We start from the raw sequence: 21,037 nt of genomic DNA on the forward strand, positions 1-21,037 counted from the left end.
AACAGATTTATTTGAAACATTCTAATTAATGTAGGCAAACTTGTTGACTCTTCCTTTGGTATTGACCACCAATGACTTCCCTCTGGGTTCGGGTTATTACCTAGAGCTTTGGGAATTAGTAGCACTTGTGGGGACACCACTGGTTTCCTTCGGGGAGGCAGTGCGCGGCCCGCCGTGGCTCGCGGGGCGGAGGGTGGGCGTGCGCTGGGCAGGAGCCACCGGAGGAGGGGCCGAGGGTGGCGCGCAGCTCAGGCTTTTCCCCGCCACCGGGACACAGCGGGCGGAGGGAGGCGGCGAGCATGGAGGAGGCGCGGCCGGGGCCGCTGGCGGGGCTGCAGCTGAGCGCGCTGCCCGACCACTCGCCGCTGCTGCAGCCGAGCCTGGCGGAGCTGCGATGCCGGGCGCGGGCGGAGGGCGCTTCGCCTGCAGCGCGGCCGCTCACCGACTCCTTCCTGCTGCGCTTCCTGCGCGCCCGGGACTTCGACCTCGACCTGGCCTGGCGGGTAAGGCTGCCTCCCCGCTGCGCCCCACCTGCGGACGGCGCTGGGGACCTGCGGGTGTGCTGCCCTGACCCCGCGGAAGCCCCAGTTCCGAGCGGGACGTTGGTGGGAACGGGGCCCTGGCGCACTGGGCAGGGGGCGCTGGGGCTGCGGGCGTGCAGACAAATCCAGCCGCCGTCCTTCCACTTCTCTGGGTCTGGGAAACGGAAAGCCTAGTTCTGCAGGGTGATGGCCCATTTGACCCCGAACACTGTCCTTGATAAGTCTCCGGAACGTACAAAGTTTGGGGAAAACGCCGTTCCTCTTCCCTGGCAGTGGGCTGGGGATGTAAAACCAAGTAACAGCGGAGAAGTGGGAAGTCCAGATTGTACTACATTTTAGCAGGTGACTTCACGTGTGGAGGGGAGAATGAAAGTGTCAGGAAGACAGGAGGTCTAAAGTCAAAAGCTAGAGAAATAGTATTATTCATAGTAATGCTTAAGTGTCGAGTCGGTAAAGTAGTCCAGCATCTTTTGAGTGGAAGAATGAGGGATAAGGTGTTTCCAGGTGTGTTACAGGTGGTTGGTTGAGAGAAGGGGTGGTGGGAAGACAAACCAGAAAGAGCGATGCGACCTTTTAGTTCTGTCACTTTGGGTTCAGTATTCTTATCTCTTAAATAATGATGAGAACGCCTACCTCATTGACTCCTTTCCAAGACTGACCATTAACCAATTTAACAGAATCAGACGTGCCCAGAACAGACCGTGGCACAGAGTAAGCACTCAGCAATTGAACCCGATCAAGCCTTTTTGCCAAGTGGCTTGCTCAATGTTGTGCAGGGGCGACTTAAAAGGCAGGGGAAGTATAATAGAACAGAATCCCAACGTGTCTCAGTATGAGGGTTTTTGGTTATTGATAACTAATTTTTAACTGAAAAAGTAGACTACAGGTGTTAAAAAATAATCCATAAATAGTCAAGAGTACAAAGTACCTTATTAACCCATGTATAAGACACACTATTTTTTGAAAAATTTGGAGTATAAAAACTGAGTGCGTCTTATACAGTGGTTATAGTTTTTTTACTTGCATTTCCCGCTTTTTCCGCACTTGTTTTTGCGCTCACTATTGAAGACAGTGATTCATTATCAGATGCAAATGAGGACAAGCTAATGGATAGGAGTTTGTTTGTTTTTTGTGACAGACAGAGTCAGAGAGAGGGACAGACAGACAGGAAGGGAGAGAGATGAGAAGCATCAATTCTTCGTTTCTGCACCTTAGTTGTTCATTGATTGCTTTCTCATTTGTGCCTTGACGGAAGTGGGGGGGGGGCTACAGCAGACCCAGTGACCCCTTGCTCAGGCCAGCAACCTTGGGCTCAAGCTGGTGAGCCTTGCTTAAACCAGATGAGCCTGCACTCAAGCTGGCGACCTCAGGGTTTTGAACCTGGGTCCTCCGTGTCCCAGTCCGACGCTCTACCCACTGCACCGCCGCCTGGTCAGGGTAATGGATAGGAGTTTTGACAGTGATGAGGAGTTGTATGAATTTTATGATAAATAAAACTTGAGTTCAATAACTTTATGTAATACATTTAAAAAAATTTCGGGTCTCAAAATTAAGATGCGTCTTATACATGGGGATATACTGTAACTTTCTAAAAGTAACTTTCTAAAGGAATAAAGTTCCCCACCCCAATCCTTAATTTGCCCAGCTCACTACCCAGAGGCAGTTACTGTATCTTGTTTATTTTGTCAGATAGAGTATACCTTCACACAGTATATATACTGTATGTATTTTACATTTCGCCTTTTTCTGCTTTAAAGAAAACAAAAAAAGTTTATCATAGAGATCATTGTATTTCAGCATGTATACATACATCTTATTCTTTTCTAGACCTTGTGCTATTCATGGTGTGAATATATTATGTTAACATTTACTGAGCAGTCCCTATTGTTGCACGTGGACTTGTCATCAAGACAAGGGCAGTGCTGCCATGCACGCTCTGCATTCCTCATTCACCGATTATTTTTTGAACTGCTACAGTTTGCCTGGTAGTACACAAAATGCAATAAACAAGGCAAACTAGGTGTTTCCCATCACCAACTGGATATTCTAGTCTGTCTTGTATTTGTCTTTGTAAAAAAATAGGAGTATATCCTTATAGGACAAGTTCAACTTGCAGAATTGCAGGATGAAATGAGATGTATATTTACAGTGTTGAGGAATGTAACAACTGTCCTCCAAAGTGTTGCACTAATTTTGTCACTTCTGTATTACATAATGGTGTTTTTCCTGCATATTATAACCCACTCTGTATCGCTGTATCGGCCAGCTTTATAATCTGTGTGTCAACCTGCTAGGTGAGAAACTGGTTCTCATTGTTATAATATGCACATATTTAATTACAAGTGAAGTTAATCATCTTTAATACATTTAATATTTTAATATTCTTAGTAACTGCTTGTTCTTGCCATTTGTTTATTTTCTTCCATTTTGTTTATATAAAATATAATATATACAACACATATTTTTTTGATTCATAAAACATCTTTATGTATTAAAGCAAGTAGGCCATTTTCTTAGTTTGTTGTCTTCTGATGTTGATAATGCTATTTTCATTCTTTGTGGAATTTTAAGTTTTTATGTAACAAGTGTATTGATTTGATTGTTCTCTAATTGCCTCTAAGAGTTTCATAAGCTCTTCTCCTTTCCAAAACTTTCTCTAGTAATTTATGGCTTCTCTTTTTGATGTTGCAGTTGTTGTGCTACTGGGATTTCTTTGATGTTAGAAATTAACTAGGAGCATGACCTGTGGTGGTGCAGTGGATAAAGCCTTGACCTGGAATGCTGAGGTCACCGGTTTGAAACCCTGGGCTTGCCTGGTCAAGGCACATATGGGAGTTGATGCTTCCTGCTCCTCCCCACCTTCCCTCTCTCTCTCTCTCTCTCTCTCTCTCTCTCTTCTCTGAAATAAATAAATAAAATATCCCAGCATCATGAGCAATAAACTTATATTTATAGCAGCTGCTAAACATGAAGACTCAGTCTCAGGTTCTAGAGAGAGTGCAGTTTAAGTGAGGCATTAAACATACATATTTTGTATAGGTAACTAACTATAAAAAGTATATGATTTATTGATTTCATTTTGTTTGTTTTTTTAAAAAAGATTTTATTTATTGATTTTACAGAGAGAGAAGAGAGAGGGGGGTGTGGAGCAAGAAGTATCAACTCATAGCTGCTTCATTTTAGTTGTTCATTGATTGGTTTTTGTATGTGCCTTGACCTGGCAAGCCTAGGATTTCAAACTGGTGACCTCAGCATTCCAGGTTAATACTTTATCCACTGCACACTACAAGGCAGGTTCACTTTGTTTGCTTTTTAAAAGTAACGTCTATAGACACAGACAACAAAAGGGTGGTTACCAGAGAGGAAGGAATGTGGCAGGGAACTAAAGAGGGTAAAGGGGGTCATATGTATGATCACAGAGAGAGACTGGACTTTGGATAGTGAGCACACAATGCAGTATACAAATGACGTACAATTAAAGAATCATACACTTGAAACCTATATAGTATTATTAAGCAATGTCATCCCAACAAATTATGTAAAGAAAAATAAAAAAGATAAAACAACAAAATAGAAGAAATAAAATTTACCTCCAGCCATTGGTGTTATACATATTTTTTTCCTATCTTTTTTGTTCCTGAATTTATTTATTTATTTATTCTTTTGTATTTTTCTGAACTGAGAGGCAGGGAGGCAGAGAGACAGATTCCAATGCACCTGACTGGGATCCACCTGGCAAGCCCACCAGGGGGCAATGTTCTGCCCATCTGGGCCATTGCTTCATTGCAACCAGAGCCATTCTAGCACCTGAAGCGGAGGCCATGCAGCCATCCTCAGTGCCCGGGCCAACTTTGCTCTAATGGAACCCTGGCTGCAGGAGGGGAAGAGAGAGATAGAGAAAAAGGAAAGAAGGAGCCTGACCATGCAGTGGCGCAGTGGATAGAGCATTGGACTGGGATGCAGAGGACCCAGGTTCGAGACCCCGAGGTTGCCAGCTTGAGCGCGGGCTCATCTGGTTTGAGCAAAAGCCCACCAGCTTGAAACCAAGATCACTGGCTCGAGCAAGGGGTTACTTGGTCTGCTGAAGGCCCACGGTCAAGGCACATATGAGAAAGCAATCAATGAACAACTAAGGTGTTGCAACGTGCAATGAAAAACTAATGAATGATGCTTCTCATCTCTCCGTTCCTGTCTGTCTGTCCCTGTCTATCCCTCTCTCTGACTCACTCTCTGTCTCTGTAAAAAAATAAAAAATAAATAAATAAAATAAAATAAAAAAAAGGAAAGGAGGAAGGGTGGAGAAGCAGATGGGTGCTTCTCCTGTGTGCCCTGGCCAGGAATCGAACCTGGGACTTCCACACGCCAGTCTGACGCTCCACCACTGAGCAAACCATCTAGGGCAAGGGTCCCCAAACTGCGGCCCACGGGTCGCATGTGGCCCCCTGAGGCCATTTATCCGGCCCCTGCCGCACTTCTGGAAGAAGCACCTCTTTCATTGGTGGTCATTGAGAGGAGCACATTGACCATCTCATTAGCCAAAAGCAAACCCACAGTTCCCATTGAAATACTGGTCAGTTTGTTGATTTAAATTTACTTATTCTTTATTTTAAATATTGTATTTGTTACCGTTTTGTTTTTTTACTTTAAAATAAGATATGTGCAGTGTGCATAGGGATTTGTTCATAGTTTTTTTTATAGTCCGGCCCTCCAACGGTCTGAGGGACAGTGAACTGGCCCCCTGTGTAAAAAGTTTGGGGACCCCTGATCTAGGGCCTTGTTCCTGAATTGTTTTAATTGCATCATATCCTTGAAAATTTTCCTAGAAAAACTGTCTAAATCTACAGAACAGGGATCAAGTACCTGCCTGTGAATTCTTTGCCTTACTTTTCTGCCAACTGGGAAAGAAAGGGAGCGGTCACGAAACTATTTATTTTCCTTAACAAAGATGGTTAATTCAACTCAAACTTCCTTATTTATCATATAAAATCCCTATAGTTTTATTATATGAAGAAAGCTCAATAAGTCCAACAATTGTAATGAAATTTCTCATTTTTCTAGTTTTTGTACTTGAAGGAATAATGAATTAATGAGGTTTCTAGAATTTTATGAACTTGTAGAGCACTGGTTGTTTTGTTAGTAGTGTTTCTAAGAATTACCTATTATTTTCTCACTTTCTGAGAAGAAGCTGAAATGTAAAGAGTTAAGGAACTTGTCTGAAATCACAGTTGTGAAGTGGTTGAGCAAGAATCTGAACTTGGGTTAAACTCAGGGGAGCCTGTGTTCTCAAATACTACATTAGCCCTGTCTGTTTAAAACAATAAATGTAAGAAAAGCCAACTCTTAATGTCTGTCTACTCTACATATTTTTGTGAATTTTTGTCTTTCATAAGTGAATAACTAGTTCCTTATATTTTTGCTCCATGCGATAACTTTTTTTATTAATTTATTTATTAGATTTAATGCAGTGACATTGATAAATCGGGGTACATATGTTGAAAGAAAACATCTCTAGATTATTTTGACATTTGATTGTGCTGTATACCCCTCCCCCAAAGTTAGATTGTCTTCTGTCACCTTCTATCTGGTTTTCTTTGTGCCCCTCCCCTCCCCCAACCCCTCTCTCCTTCTTAGCCCCCTCCCCCCTCCCCCCACCCCCCATCCTGTTGCCATCACATTCTTGTTCATGTCTCTGAGTCTCATTTTTATGTCCCTTCTATGTATGGTTTCATATAGTTCTTAGTTTTTTTTCTGATTTACTTATTTCACTCTGTATAATGTTATCAAGGTCCATCCATGTTATTGTAAATGATCCGATGTCATCATTTCTTATGGCTGAGTAGTATTCCATAGTATATATGTACCAAAGCTTTTTAAACCACTCGTCCTCTGACGGACACTTGGGCTGTTTCCAAATCTTCACTATTGTGAACAATGCTGCTATAAACATGGGGGTGCATTTCTCCTTTTGGAGCCGTTCTATGGTGTCCTTGGGGTATATTCCTAAAAGTGGGATGGCTGGGTCAAAAGGTAGTTTGATTTTCAGTTTTTTGAGGAATTTCCATACTGTTTTCCACAGTGGCTGCACCAGTCTGCATTCCCACCAGCAGTGCAGGAGGGTTCCCTTTTCTCCACATCCTCGCCAGCACTTATTCTGTGTTGTTTTGTTGATGAGCGCCATTCTGGCTGGTGTGAGGTGATATCTCATTTTGGTTTTAATTTTCCATGTGATAACTTTTTTATCCTTTGATTATTGTGATGGTTTTCCCAAAGACTTTGAAGCTTTCAAAGTACCGTTGACTCTTCCTGGTAATTTCCCACTAAGTGTAGCTTATTTTGTAAACTTTATCATAAGGTGTCACTTCTGCCCTGTAGTTATTGCCCTTAAACAAATGTGTAACTTCACTGAGCTTCAGTCTTTTTATCCATAAAATGGGGTAACAATAATTACCTTTCTGATTGGTTTTGAGGAGGCATCGGAAATGATGCCATTAAAGACTGTGAACGTTGCCCTAATATGGTTGTTGATTTTGTTTGAAAATATAAGAAGAAATTTATTATAAGGCATATTTAAAATAAACCATAAGGTTTTATATTTATTTATTCTGCATTGTGTTATAGAACAGGTGCCTTCCGATATTCACTTGCACCCAATTTTTTTTTTTTTTTGTGAACATTACATGGTTTGTTTGAGAATTGCTCAGTAGCATTTTGCCATTGATGTAATTTATTTATGTCCACTGAACCTTTGAATTTATCAGTGGAAATGTAATAATCAAAGACCCAGGTCTAAATATTTCAAGTTGTGAAAGTTAAATGTCAAAGGCAAGAGAGTTAATTGTGTGTCTTTACAAAAATCATGTTTTCAAGTGTGTGGATCCAGCTGGTTTACTCATGCAATATGGTAGTCTCAAATATACTGAGGGATATTCCTATAATACATACCTATGATAAAGTTTAATTTGTAAGTTAGGCACAGTAAGAGATAAACAAAATAATCATAAAATAGCACAATTATAATAATATACTGTAACTAAAGTTATGTGAATGGCTTTGGGGCCATTAATAAGTAAAATAAGGCTTACTTGAACACAAGCCCCTACCTCTGTTACCTAAAAGATTCCTTTAAATAAAACCACGACTCTTATCCTTATATAGGAAAATTGTTTTTTTGTGGGTTTTTTTTTATGACAGACACAGAGAGAGACAGAGAGAGGGACAGACAGGGACAGACAGGAAAGGAGAGAGATGAGAAGCATCAATTCTTTGTTGCAGTTCCTTAGTCTCCTTAGTTGTTCATTGATTGCTTTTTCATATGTGCCTTGACCAGGGGGCGACAGCAGACAGAGTGACCCCTTGCTCAGCCAATGACCTTGGACTCAAGCCAGTGACCTTGGGCTTCAAGCCAGTGACCTTTGGGCTCAAGCCAGCAACCATGGGGTCATAGTTATGATCCCATGCTCAAGCCAGTAATGATCCCGTGCTCAAGCTGGCAACCTCGGGGTTTGGAACCTGGGTCCTCTGCATTCTAGTCTGATGCTCTATCCACTGTTCCACAGCCTGGTCAGGACAAAATTGTTATTTCTATATAGGAGCTAATATTCTGCTTCTATCATTTCACTTAAATCAAAATTAAAAGGACTATTCTTATGCCTGTGGGAACTGTAAAAAATGTAATGAGTATTATAAAATGCTAGTAACATTTATTCTGATGCCCCTAAGATAGGAGGAGTAAGAGAAATTCGTCTTATAGACCAGAATGAATATATCTGAATCTACAATGTGCCTTTTGTTCTTACTACTTTTAGAAACTGCTATTTAGGTCACCAATTATTTCTTGGTTGGCAAATTTACTGACTTTTTTTCTTTTCTTACTTCTCTGTTTCATTTAACTCTTAGAAACATCTTCTTTCTTAAAACAGTTAAGAAAAGTTTATTAAATGTAGAAATGAAAGAGAGAAAGAAAAAGATAGACAATGTCAGAGAGAGAGAGAAAGAGGATCACACAGATGACCTTTCTCTCCCTTCTGTGCAGCACAGCACAGTGGTGTTTCTCCGACAATCCAACCAGCTTATCTCTTCTCCAGCCATTCCCAGACATTGGTATTTCCCATAGCTTGGAATTTCACCCTTTACTTTGTTTTTAAAATTTATATTTGTAGGCCCTGGTCGGTTGGCTCAGTGGTAGAGCGTCGGCCTGGCGTGCGGGGGACCCGGGTTCGATTCCCGGCCAGGGCACATAGGGGAGGCGCCCATTTGCTTCTCCACCCCCACCCCCTCCTTCCTCTCTGTCTCTCTCTTCCCCTCCCGCAGCCAACGCTCCATTGGAGCAAGGATGGCCCGGGCGCTGGGGATGGCTCCTTGGCCTCTGCCCCAGGCACTAGAGTGGCTCTGGTCACAACAGAGCGACACCCCGGAGGGGCAGAGCATTGCCCCCTGGTGGGCAGAGCGTCACCCCCTGGTGGGCAGAGCGTCGCCCCTGGTGGGCTTGCCGGGTGGATCCCGGTCGGGCGCATGCGGGAGTCTGTCTGACTGTCTCTCCCCGTTTCCAGCTTCAGAAAAATACAAAAAAAAAAAAAAAATTATATTTGTAGTTTTCCCTTCAGATCATTGCTACTTTGCAGTTACAGTTATGTTTATTCCAATGATTCTCAAATATAAAATTTGTCCTTTTCTTATATCTGAACTTTAGTTCCACATTTTTAATAGGTCCCTTTATTTATTTATTTGTTTGTTTATTTTTAAGTGAGAGGAGGGGAGATAGTGAGACAAACTCTCTTATGCATCCTGACTGAGATCCACCCGACAACCCCGGTCTAGGGCTGATGCTCGAATCAATTGAGCTATCCTCAGTGCCCGGGGCCAACTCTCCAACCAATAGAGCCACTGGCTCTGGGAGCAGAAGGGAGAGAGAGAAGGGGAAAAGGAGGCAAAGAGAAACCCTGACCAGGAATTGAACCTGGGATGTCCATACACTGGGTCAATGCTGTATCCACTGAGCCAACTGGCCAGGGCCTAATAGGTCCCTTTAAATAAAAATACATTGCTATTTTAGAAAAATTGAGAATGCTGAAAATCATAAAGAGGAAAATGAAAATATAGTAACTTTTAGATGTATAATTTGATTTTAGTATTGTCCACTGTTACAGGACTCGCAAGGAATAAGACACATCAGATGAAAGTAAATGGGCAGAGGGCTAAAACTCTTAGGTGGAATCAGCCCCGAGAAACTGCAACACTGCGTATTTATTGAGTTCCAAAAGCCACAGCTCAGCAGATAAAACTAGAAAGCTACAAAAGCCTTTTTTCCCATCCGTATCATCCCCAACCCTGCATGTCTACTGTTTCCTTCATGAACAAGGACATGAGAAGAGTCAGAGTCTCAGAGCTTATCAATCCGAAAGGACATCTGGTTCTTGGAGGCATCCCTCCAAGAATCCTGCGTACTAATATTCAAGTAACCCAGGCCAGTCTCCTGTTATGGCTAATATGCTCCAAGATCTCTTGACTCCGAAGTTAACTGCCATTTATATTTGTTCAGGGTCTTTTCTTACATATCCCCCTTTTTTTTGTTTAGCTTGCACATTATGTAGCATAAGAGATAACATGGCAGAGTACTGCTCTATTTTGCTTTGACGCCGATTTTCTCTTTTTCTGACTATATATAATAAAAGAAATATAAAGCAAATGATTAGTATAATGCCTCCTACAGTTCCTCCAAAAATCTTGAACTGCTTTAGAGGATTCAAATTACTGATTCCATCAGAAATAGTAGTTATTGAATTTTTTCCATCAATCAATCTCAACTGATCCTTAAAAGTAGTGTCAATATGCTTTTGTAAATCTAAAATTTCCATAGTTAAATTTCCATGATTTAACAAGTGTTCTTTTAACATTTTCCCAAGGGAAATGAGTATGATTCCAGGGAATACAGGTAATACAAAAAGTAGTTACATTCCAATCACATTTTAGTTTAATTTGTCTTTGCAGACTAACAATTTGATCTCCCAATATAATCACAGTCTGTTCTAAATCATTAACCTTAGTTCTATATGTTGTCGAGAAGTCCACAGTTGTTCAGAATTTTTATGCCATTTTTGTACAAAGTCCACAGTCTGTATACTTTGATGTAATGCAACTCCAGATATAGCAGCCATGGTGGTTACAGACATTAATTCCATAATGATGGCGATGATCAGTCCAACCATTCTTTTGGTTTGCTTCAAAGACTTAATGAGATGTTGTAACAGCATCATAGAAGGGGAATCTTGTCACATCCGATGCATCTGTACTGGAATCCATACTCCTGTTCTGGCTCTTAAAATGTATAGACTTTGACTATTTTTATTAAAAAGAATGGAAGAGTTAATACATGTATAAAATGCACAGTTATTGCAAGTTATAGCATAATTTTCAGCTGTCCATTTGGTTTTACCGATAATAAACATATAAGGCAGGGGTCCCCAAACTACGGCCCGCAGGCCGCATGCGGCCCCCTGAGGCCATTTACCCGCCCCCGCCGCACTTCCCAAAGGGGCACCTCTTTCACTGGTGGTCAGTGAAAGCGCAGCGTTGCTCAGGTACAGTACTACTTCCGGTGATGCTCACATAAGGTACTACTTCCGGTGATGCATGACGCACACGTCATGGCTCCAGAAGCATGTCATATCACTTGTTACGACTAGCAGTGATAAATATAGAACCGGACATTGACCATCTCATTAACCAAAAGCAGGCCCATAGTTCCCATTGAAATACTGGACAGTTTGTTGATTTAAATTTACTTGTTCTTTATTTTAAATATTGTATTTGTTCCCGTTTTGTTTTTTTACTTTAAAATAAGATATGTGCAGTGTGCATAGGACAGTGAACTGGCCCCCTGTGTAAAAAGTTTGGGGACCCCTGATATAAGGCAATCTAAAACAAGCAGATATAAAATGTATCTCATTCTTTTTAAAGGTTAACATAGTATGATTAGAAGAATGATTTCTCCAGATTTCTCCTTTCCACACTGACATATGTTTAAGTGCTGTGGCTACTTTCCACAAATGATGTTATATAGGACCGAATTTTATGTGAGGAGTTTGAGGTGACATCCCTCCTCCATGCTATATGTTAGTATGATTACCTTGACCATCAGCTGTAATTGAACCATTGTTCTTATGCCACCTTAAATCAGCACCCTGCTGACCTGTGGTGGCGCAATGGATAAAACGTCGACCTGGAATGCTGAGGTCACCGGTTCAAAACCCTGAGCCTGCCTGGTCAAGGCACATATGGGAGTTGATGCTCCCCCCTTTCTCTCTCTCTCTCTCCTCTAAAATGAATAAATAAAAATTTAAAAAAAATTAAAAAAAAAAAACTTAAAAAAAAAAAATCAGCACCCTGCCCTTTAACTTGGGCCGAACCATAAGGGCCCAATCTATGACATTTCCATAGGAAATATTAAGTAAAACCCGAGCGGTTTCACCTCTGCAATTTTCCCAATGTACCCATTCACTTAGCTGATTAATAATTGCAGTTTGACAGGGTGGTAAATCAGGTGGAGGTATAGGATCATGTACAGATGTATTACCTTTAAATCCATATCCTTGTAACAAAAACAAATGTTTTTTTTCTTCTCCTTTACTGTTATTTTTTTACAATAGAGATCCAAGCTTGAACTTCTATTTTTAAACAATGTGGCTCATATCCTATACATACAAGTAATTCTTCAACTTTTGTTGTATAATTTTCTAATTTAATTCCTTCTTCCAAAGGTACTAGGGACCTCCATCATCAAAAGGTCCTGGAAGCCAATTAGAATCATTAACAAAAATAGGAACGGCACTATCTTCCCAATGAATAGTTCTACTTATGGAGGATTAGGGATATATGCCCAGTAACTAAAATTTTCAGCCCTACTTACCGGAATTGTTACCAAAGCAATCATTGCTAAGAACAGATTAGTAGCATTTTGTTTTTTTTCTAGTAACTTGTAGCATCTTTTTACCCTCAAAAATCAGCTTTTTAAGTTGACCCCAACTTGGTATTTTAGCCTTTTCAATACCAAGCAGCTGTACCTTTAAGGTTCTTCTTCTGAAGTTCAATGTTTCCATCTCAGCAATGGGTGGATATGGGAAGAATCTATTTCTCTTACTCATGTTGTTAGTTTAATTCTGCAGGCAGGGATCCAAAGGACTTCGCCAGATTCTGAAATGACACAAGCAAACCCTCTTCCCCAATGTTGCACTACACCAGATACCCATTGATCCAATTCATTTTTATAATGCACAGGTTGATTAACCTTAGAACTATTATTTTTTTTGTCCAATGTCTGTTTGCAGCAGTCAAATTATCCTCTCTTATATTTAAGAAATTTAAAGTAAATAAAGCTTTATGTAACATAATTCTAGGGTATAATATTCTTCCTTCTCTCCTCTTTTGTTTAAGTAACATATTTTTCAGAGTGTGATTACTGCACTCAATAACCGCCTGTCCTTGTGGATTATATGGAATTCCAGTAGTATGTTTAATATTCCAAAATGCTAAGAATTGTTGAAATTTAGCAGATGTATAGGCAGGACCATTGTCAGTTTTAATTGCTTTAGGAATGCTCATGACATTAAAAACTTCTTTAAGATGTTGAATGACACAATCAGCCTTTTCTCCAGGCAAAGGTATAAAGTATTTTCCCCACTGAGGAAGAAAGAAGGGCATAGCCAGGAAGTGTGGAATAGCAAAAGCTTTATTTAGTAGAGCACTTCCTGGACGATGTTCTCTGGTCCACGAGACGGGCCAGAGAAGTCGTGCAGGGGATGGGGGGGATCTGCGTGGGGGTAATTTATAGGGTTGGTAGGGTGGTCGAGTATATATGATGTGGCAAAATTTCACTGGCTGACAGACAGTCATTCCTTTTCAAAGGGTTTCTGGGAAGTTTCTTTTGGTGCGCATGAGTATGGGCGGTTCCAGCCAAAGTTCCCAGGCCTGGTTCCCCATGTGACCTTCTCCCATTGCCAACCAACCTCACAAAAGGTATGGCCCATCTGGAAAAATAGACACTCAGACCAATGGAACAGAATAGAAAGTCCAGAAATAAAACCACATATATATGGTCAAATAATTTTTGATAAAGGGGCCAACAACACACAATGGAGAAAAGAAAGCCTCTTCAACAAATAGTGCTGGGAAAACTGGAAAGCCACATGCAAAAGAATGAAACTCGACTACAGCTTGTCCCCTTGTATGAAAATTAATTCAAAATGGATCAAAGACCTAAATATAAGACTTGAAACAATAAAGTACATAGAAGAAGACATAGGTACTAAACTAATGGACCTGGGTTTTAAAGAGCATTTTATGAATTTGACTCCAAAGGCAAGAGAAGTGAGGGCAAAGATAAATGAATGGGACTACATCAGACTAAAAGGTTTTTGCTCAGCAAGAGAAACTGACAACAAAATAAACAGACAGCCAACTAAATGGGAAATGATATTTTCAAACAACAGCTCAGATAAAGGCCTAATATCCAAAATATACAAAGAACTCCTAAAACTCAACAATAAATAAACAAACAATCCAATAAAAAAATGGGAAGAGGACATGAACAGACACTTCTCCCAGGAAGAAATACAAATGGCTAACAGATATATGAAAAGATGCTCATCTTCATTAGTTATTAGAGAAATGCAAATCAAAACTACAATGAGATACCACCTCATACCTGTTAGATTAGTTATTATCAACAAGACAGGTAATAGCAAATGCTGGAGAGGCTGTGGAGAAAAAGGTACCCTCTTCCACTGTTGGTGGGAATGTAAAGTAGTACAACTATTATGGAAGAAAGTATGGTGGTTCCTCAAAAAACTGAAAATAGAACTACCTTATGACCCAGTAATCCCTCTACTGGGTATATACCCCAAAACTCAGAAACATTGATACGTAAAGACACATGTAGCCCCATGTTCATTGCAGCATTGTTCACAGTGGCCAAGACATGGAAACAACCAAAAATCCCTTCAATAGAAGACTGGATAAAGAAGATGTGGCACATATACACTATGGAATACTACTCAGCCATAAGAAATGATGACATCGGATCATTTACAACAAAATGGTGGGATCTTGATAACATTTTATGGAGTGAAATAAGTAAATCAGAAAAAAAACAAGAACTACATGATTCCATACATTGGTGGGACATAAAAACGAGACTAAGAGACATGGACAAGAGTGTGGTGGTTTCCGGGGGTGGGAGGGAGGGGAGGGCACAGGAGGGGAGGAGGGAGAGGGGGAGGGGGAGGGGGGGCCACAAAGAAAACTAGATAGAGGGTGATGGAGGACAATCTGACTTTGGGTGATGGGTATGCAACATAATTGAATGACAAGATAACCTGGACATGTTTTCTTTGAATATATGTACCCTGATTTATTGATGTCACCCCATTCACATTAATAAAAATTTATTTATTAAAAAAAAAACAAACAAACACCACAATAAAAAAATAATGGTACCCGGGTTCGATTCCCGGCCAGGGCACACAGGAGAAGCGCCCATTTGCTTCTCCACCCCTCCGCCGCGCTTTCCTCTCTGTCTCTCTCTTCCCCTCCCACAGCCAAGGCTCCATTGGAGCAAGGATGGCCTGGGCGCTGGGGATGGCTCTGTGGCTTCTGCCTCAGGCGCTAGAGTGGCTCTGGTCGCAACATGGCGACGCCCAGGATGGGCAGAGCATCGCCCCTGGTGGGCGTGCCGGGTGGATCCCGGTCGGGCGCATGCGGGAGTCTGTCTGACTGTCTCTCCCTGTTTCCAGCTTCAGAAAAATGAAAGAAAGAAAAAAAAATAATGGTAAAATAAAAAAATAAATAAAAATAATTTTAAAAAAAGGTATGGCCCATTGAAAGGAAGAATAAGTATCAATAGAACAGTGTACATAACTAAAATTAACTCAAAATGGATCAAAGATCTAAACATAAGACCTGAAACAATAAAGTACATAGAAGAAGACATAGGTACTAAACTCATGGACCTGGGCTTTAAAGAGCATTTTATGAATTTGACTCCACAGGCAAGAGAAGTGAAAGCAAAAATTAATGAATGGGACTACATCAGACTAAGAAGTTTTTGCTCAGCAAGAGAAACTGATAACAAGATAAACAGACAGCCAACTAATTGGGAAATGATATTTTTAAACACCTGCTCAGATAAGGGCCTAATATCCAAAATATACAAAGAACTCCTAAAACTCAACAACAAACAAATAAACAATCCAATAAAAAAATGGGAAGAGGACATGAACAGACACTTTTTCCAGGAAGAAATACAAATGGCCAACAGATATATGGAAAGATGCTCATCTTCTTTAGTTATTAGAGAAATGCAAATCAAAAGTGCAATGAGATACCACCTCACACCTGTTAGATTAGCTATTATTAACAAGACAGGTAATAGCAAATGTTGGAGAGGTTGTGGAGAAAAAGGAACCCTCATCCACTGTTGGTGGAAATGTAAAGTAGTACAACCATTATGGAAGAAAGTATGGTGGTCCTCAAAAAACTGAAAATAGAACTACCTTATGACCCAGCAATCCCTCTACTGGGTATATACCCCAAAAACTCAGAAACATTGATTCGTAAAGACACATGCAGCCCCATGTTCATTGCAGCATTGTTCACAGTGGCCAGGACATGGAAACAACCAAAAAGCCCGTCAATAGATAACTGGATAAAGAAGATGTGGCACATATACACTATGGAATACTACTCAGCCATAAGAAATGATGACATCGGATCATTTATAGCAAAATGGTGGGATCTTGACAACATTATACGGAGTGAAATAAGTAAATCAGAAAAAAACAGGAACTGCATTATTCAATACGTAGATGGGACATAAAAGTGAGACCAAGAGACATTGATAAGAGTGTGGTGGTTACGGGGGGAGGGGGGAGAAGGAGAGGGAAGGGGGAGGGGGAGGGGCACAAAGAGAACTAGATAGAAGGTGACAGAGGACAATCTGACTTTGGGTGATGGTATGCAACATAATTGAACGACAAGATAACCTGGACATGTTATCTTTGAATATATGTATCTTGATTTACTGATGTCATCCCATTAAAAATAAATAAATAAATAAAATTAAAAATAAAAAAAAAAGAACAGTGTACATAAGATACACTGTATTTCCAAAGGAAGAAATATGAGTTACATCCATTTGCCACAGGTCATTACTGAGGATTCATTCCTCCTGGTAATGAAGGAGTGTTTATAATACTGCACTGAAGACAGTTTTTAACAATATTTTGGTCCTCTCTCCTGGTTATCTTAAATTTTTGCATTAAACCTTTTTTATTCATATGGGACTCTGCATGAAATTTAGTGGCTATTTCTATTGATCCAATGCGTAATTGATCAATTTTATTATTTGCAGTAGACATAGGTCCTGGTATAGCTGTATGAGAACAAATATGAGTTATATAAATAGGTGAATTTTGTTCCCACAATAAAAGTTGTAACTCTTGAAACAATTTTGTATAATTCAGAACTACCATTTGAAATGTAAACAGTTTCTATAAGTTTAACTGTATGTTCTACATATTATGAATCAGTAACAATGTTAATAGGGCAATGAAAATCATTAAGAAGTAATAATATGGCAGATAACTCTGCTTTTTGAACTGATGTATATGGAGTTTTTGTTACTTTTGTCACTGGTCCGGTATATCCAGTGATACCTAATTTATTTGCATCAGTATAAAAAGTAGAAGCCTTTTAAATTGGCTGAGCCGATACTTTATCGGCAAAATCCATTGTGTTCTTTTTAGAAATTGAATTCTTTTATCTGTAGGATACTGATTGTTTACAGTGCCAAAATAATCTGCTAATGCAGTTTGCCAATCAATATTTAACTTCCAGTTGTCTGAAATCTAATTGCATGTTAAAGGAACAATAATTTTATTGAGATCATATCCAGTTAGTTGTCTTATCCTAAGCCTACTTTTAGTAATTAAAGTACAGATCTTCTCTAAGTAAGTATATAATTTCTTTTGTGGCAGAAATTGCCATTCTAATATCTTGTTTTCTTGATGCTATATGATGCTAGACAGAGAATGTTCTGAGGGAAAAATAATTAATTAAATAGGTTTATGTGTATTAATTCGATCTAAATAAGTAGTATGCATAATTTTTTTTCAGTAAGTGATAGCTCTTATTTTGCTATTTCTGTTAACTGTCTAGGACTATTTAAGTCAGAATCTCCTTGAAGAATATTAAATAAATTCATTAGTGCAAAGTCTGTGGGGTGCAAATTCCCCACTGTTCTTTCCCTAGTCCCTTAGTGGGCAAAAATTCCTGATTTAGCATTTGAGTGCTGACTAAACTATTAGGACTGACAAGCAATGCTCCCATATTTTTCAAAACATCTCTACCTCACAAATTAACTGGCAATCCAGGGAGCACATAAGGCTGAAAAAAATCCAGAATGACCTTCTTTACCTTCCCATTGTAAAAAACTAGAGCTTTGTTGAGGGGATTTGCTCTGCCCTATACCTTGTAATTCTGTGGCTGCTGCATGAGTGGGCCAGGAAGGAGGCCAATGTAGCTTAGCAATAATAGATACATCAGCTCCAGTATCTAAAAGTCCTTTAAATTTATACCCTTGTATTGTTAGTTCCATTTTAGGGTGTTCCTGACCTATTTTTTGAATCCAATAGGCAGCATCAGTAGAGCCAAATCTTTGATTCTCTCAGGGTCCCTTTAGGAGGGGTTGGCCTTGTCTTAAAAGAGGTAAAAGGATTAATTGAGCAATTTTCATTTCAGGGGAGATAGTGACTATATTCCTCAGAGTGTGAGCCATTACTTTAATTTCCCCTGTATAATCCGAGTCTATCACTCCAGGAAGAACAAAAAATTCTCTCATAGTTAAACGACTTCTGCCTAACAAGAGTCCTACTGTGTTACTGATAAGTGGCCCAAAAATTCCAGTGGGTATAGCTTGAGGTCCCATCTCTGGAGTTAATACGAATTGGGAGGTGGGACTGAGGTCCAGTCCTGCACTGCCTCTTGCTCGGGACAGTTAGGCAATGTTTGGCCTGCTGGAATCAGAGTTTGCTGAGGAAACACTGACATTGCCACTGTTGTTTGATGGGGCCGGAGAGGGCCCCACTGTCCATTTCCCTGCCCTCTGGTAGTATGTTTAGTCCTACACTTATTCACCCAATGTTTCCCTTTCCTACAAAATGGGCAGAGGTCTGGAGCCTTAAGGGCTGGCTGTCCTTGAGGGGGAGGCTGAGACCATTATCTGGGGGGAGCAGGGTAGTTTCTAGCAAAATGCCCCAAACTCCCACATTGAAAACAATTTCCACGGGCAGAAGTACTTCCCTGACCTTCCTTCTTTTCCTTGTTCTGCCCTTTATCAAAGTATCGTCCTGGAAATCTTGCCTTAACGTCTGTGGCAAAAGCAAGACCTTGCATGTATGAAGGCCCAACATCGGCACATATTCTGATATAATCCTCTATATCTCCCTTCTTGCGGTGAGGCCGAAGTGCAGCCTGACAAGCAGAATTAGCATTTTCATAGGCTAATTGTTTTATTAAAATCTTTCCCACATTTTTATCCTCTACTATTCTTTCTACTGCTTGAAGCAGCTTGAGACAAATTCTTGAAATTACTTATTAGGGTCCTGCTTACTTTTGCTCAATTACTTTGCTTTGCCTACCTGAGAGTATAACCTTACACATAAACAAGACAATTTATGCACAAAAAACAAGTATAACATATAACTTTGATTAATCCTAATAGTTGAATTGCTGTTTGGCTCCTAACTCTGAACACACCTCACAATGCATTAACCAAATCAGTAAGTCTTAAGGATCTATATTCTATTCTATTTATATTTAAATGAGCACTCCTTATAAGTTCTAAAATCATTTTATTTTTTCTAAATATTAGAACCAGCATTTCCAATTTTTGCATGCAAAAAAAGAACTTAATTCAGGCCTTAAAAATAGACACATTTTAGACAACATTAAACAAAGGCTAAACAGAAACAAGAATTAGATAAACCAGACAAACCAGAGAGAAACCTGGGATTTCGGAGCACAACCAGATTAGAAAGATGCCTGCTTGATTTTAGTCAGGGCATTTTCTGATAGAGGGACTAAAGGATGGGACTAAACAAAATCTCCCTGAGAAAATTTGCTCTCGGCAGTTGCTGGGATATTTTCCATAGTCAGATCCAACACAGGTCCCCTGCCTCAATTTCCAGGCAAAGAATAAGAAAGAAAGAAAATGATTGTTCAGAAGATTGTAGTTAGAATATTAAAGAAAATCAGACCATAACAGGAAAAGCTGTAACTTTCCTAAGACCTGATGAGTCTCCTATCCATTCTCAAATTCTATAGTATCTATAACTGGCAGCTCAAGTTGACTATGCTGAGATTTCTCTCCTACCTCAATGGCCTTTTCATGAGAGTCTGACTTCCACAGCAAATAATCACCCCCAGAGAGACAGGCACAAGCAATTGCCTTCCAGTCATTTGACCTTTGCACTAATAGTATCTAATAAACCAAGTGAAAAAGGGACAGAAGGCCCATACTGAACACAAGTGAGTTTAAGCTCTTTCAGAGTTCTAAAAGGTACAGGTTCATGTTCTTGCACTAGTCTCCCCGTATCGTCCTGTCTTTCTACAACAGGAAAACAGGTAAAGCCATTTATTGTTTCCCCTATATTTCGAGCCTGGTCTATAGATTATTGGAAAAGGGATTTCCCAGATTTTGAGCTATAGACTCCAGAATCAGCCCGATAAGGTAATGGAGGAGCAGAGGATTGAACGTAGGAAGAAGCGAGGGCAGCGGAGGCCCGGTGGCTAACACAGCCATAGCCTTGGATTTTTTTTTTTTTGTATTTTTCTGAAGCTGGAAATGGGGAGAGACAGTCAGACAGATTCCCGCATGTGCCCGACCGGGATCCACCCGGCACGCCCACCAGGGGCAATGCTCTGCCCACCAGGGGGTGATGCTCTGCCCCTCTGGGGCGTCGCTCTGCCGCGACCAGAGCCACTCTAGCGCCTGGGGCAGAGGCCAAGGAGCCATCCCCAGCACCCGGGCCATCTTTGCTCCAATGGAGCCTTGGCTGCGGGAGGGGAAGAGAGAGACAGAGAGGAAGGGGGGGGGGTGGAGAAGCAAATGGGCGCTTCTTCTATGTGCCCTGGCCGGGAATCGAACCCGGGTCCCCCGCACGCCAGGCCGACGCTCTACTGCTGAGCCAACCGGCCAGGGCCAGCCTTGGATTTTTTATCCTGAGTCATCCTCAGACTCCAAGTTATCCTCGTATTCACATCCCTCTGTTTCCAGCTCACCCTGATACTCTTCAAACAACGATTTGTCCTCATACAGAAACATTTCTACAAAAAGATCCCTTATTTTTTACCCTAACTGCCCCATAATTTTTTACTCCCAATTATACTTTCCCCCAAAATTTTCTTTACTCACTGTGCACACTTCACTTGGGGAGTTCTGTCAC

At 40.6% G+C, this 21,037-nt stretch overlaps 1 protein-coding gene across 3 annotated transcripts in view; it reads left to right on the plus strand.

Annotated features, from left to right (window-relative positions):
* The first annotated feature begins 238 nt into the window (after positions 1-238).
* TTPA (alpha tocopherol transfer protein) overlaps positions 239-21,037 on the plus strand; it is a 40,435-nt gene continuing 19,636 nt past the window's right edge. For all 3 annotated transcript variants that reach the window (XM_066378978.1, XM_066378979.1, XM_066378980.1), the window contains exon 1: positions 239-503. In XM_066378978.1, the coding sequence (XP_066235075.1) occupies positions 300-503 (204 nt within the window). In that variant the 5' untranslated portion in view covers positions 239-299. The remainder of the gene's footprint in view (positions 504-21,037) is intronic.

The sequence above is a fragment of the Saccopteryx leptura genome, chromosome 3 (genome assembly GCF_036850995.1).
Source record: "Saccopteryx leptura isolate mSacLep1 chromosome 3, mSacLep1_pri_phased_curated, whole genome shotgun sequence".
NCBI classification, from domain to species: Eukaryota; Metazoa; Chordata; class Mammalia; order Chiroptera; family Emballonuridae; genus Saccopteryx; species Saccopteryx leptura.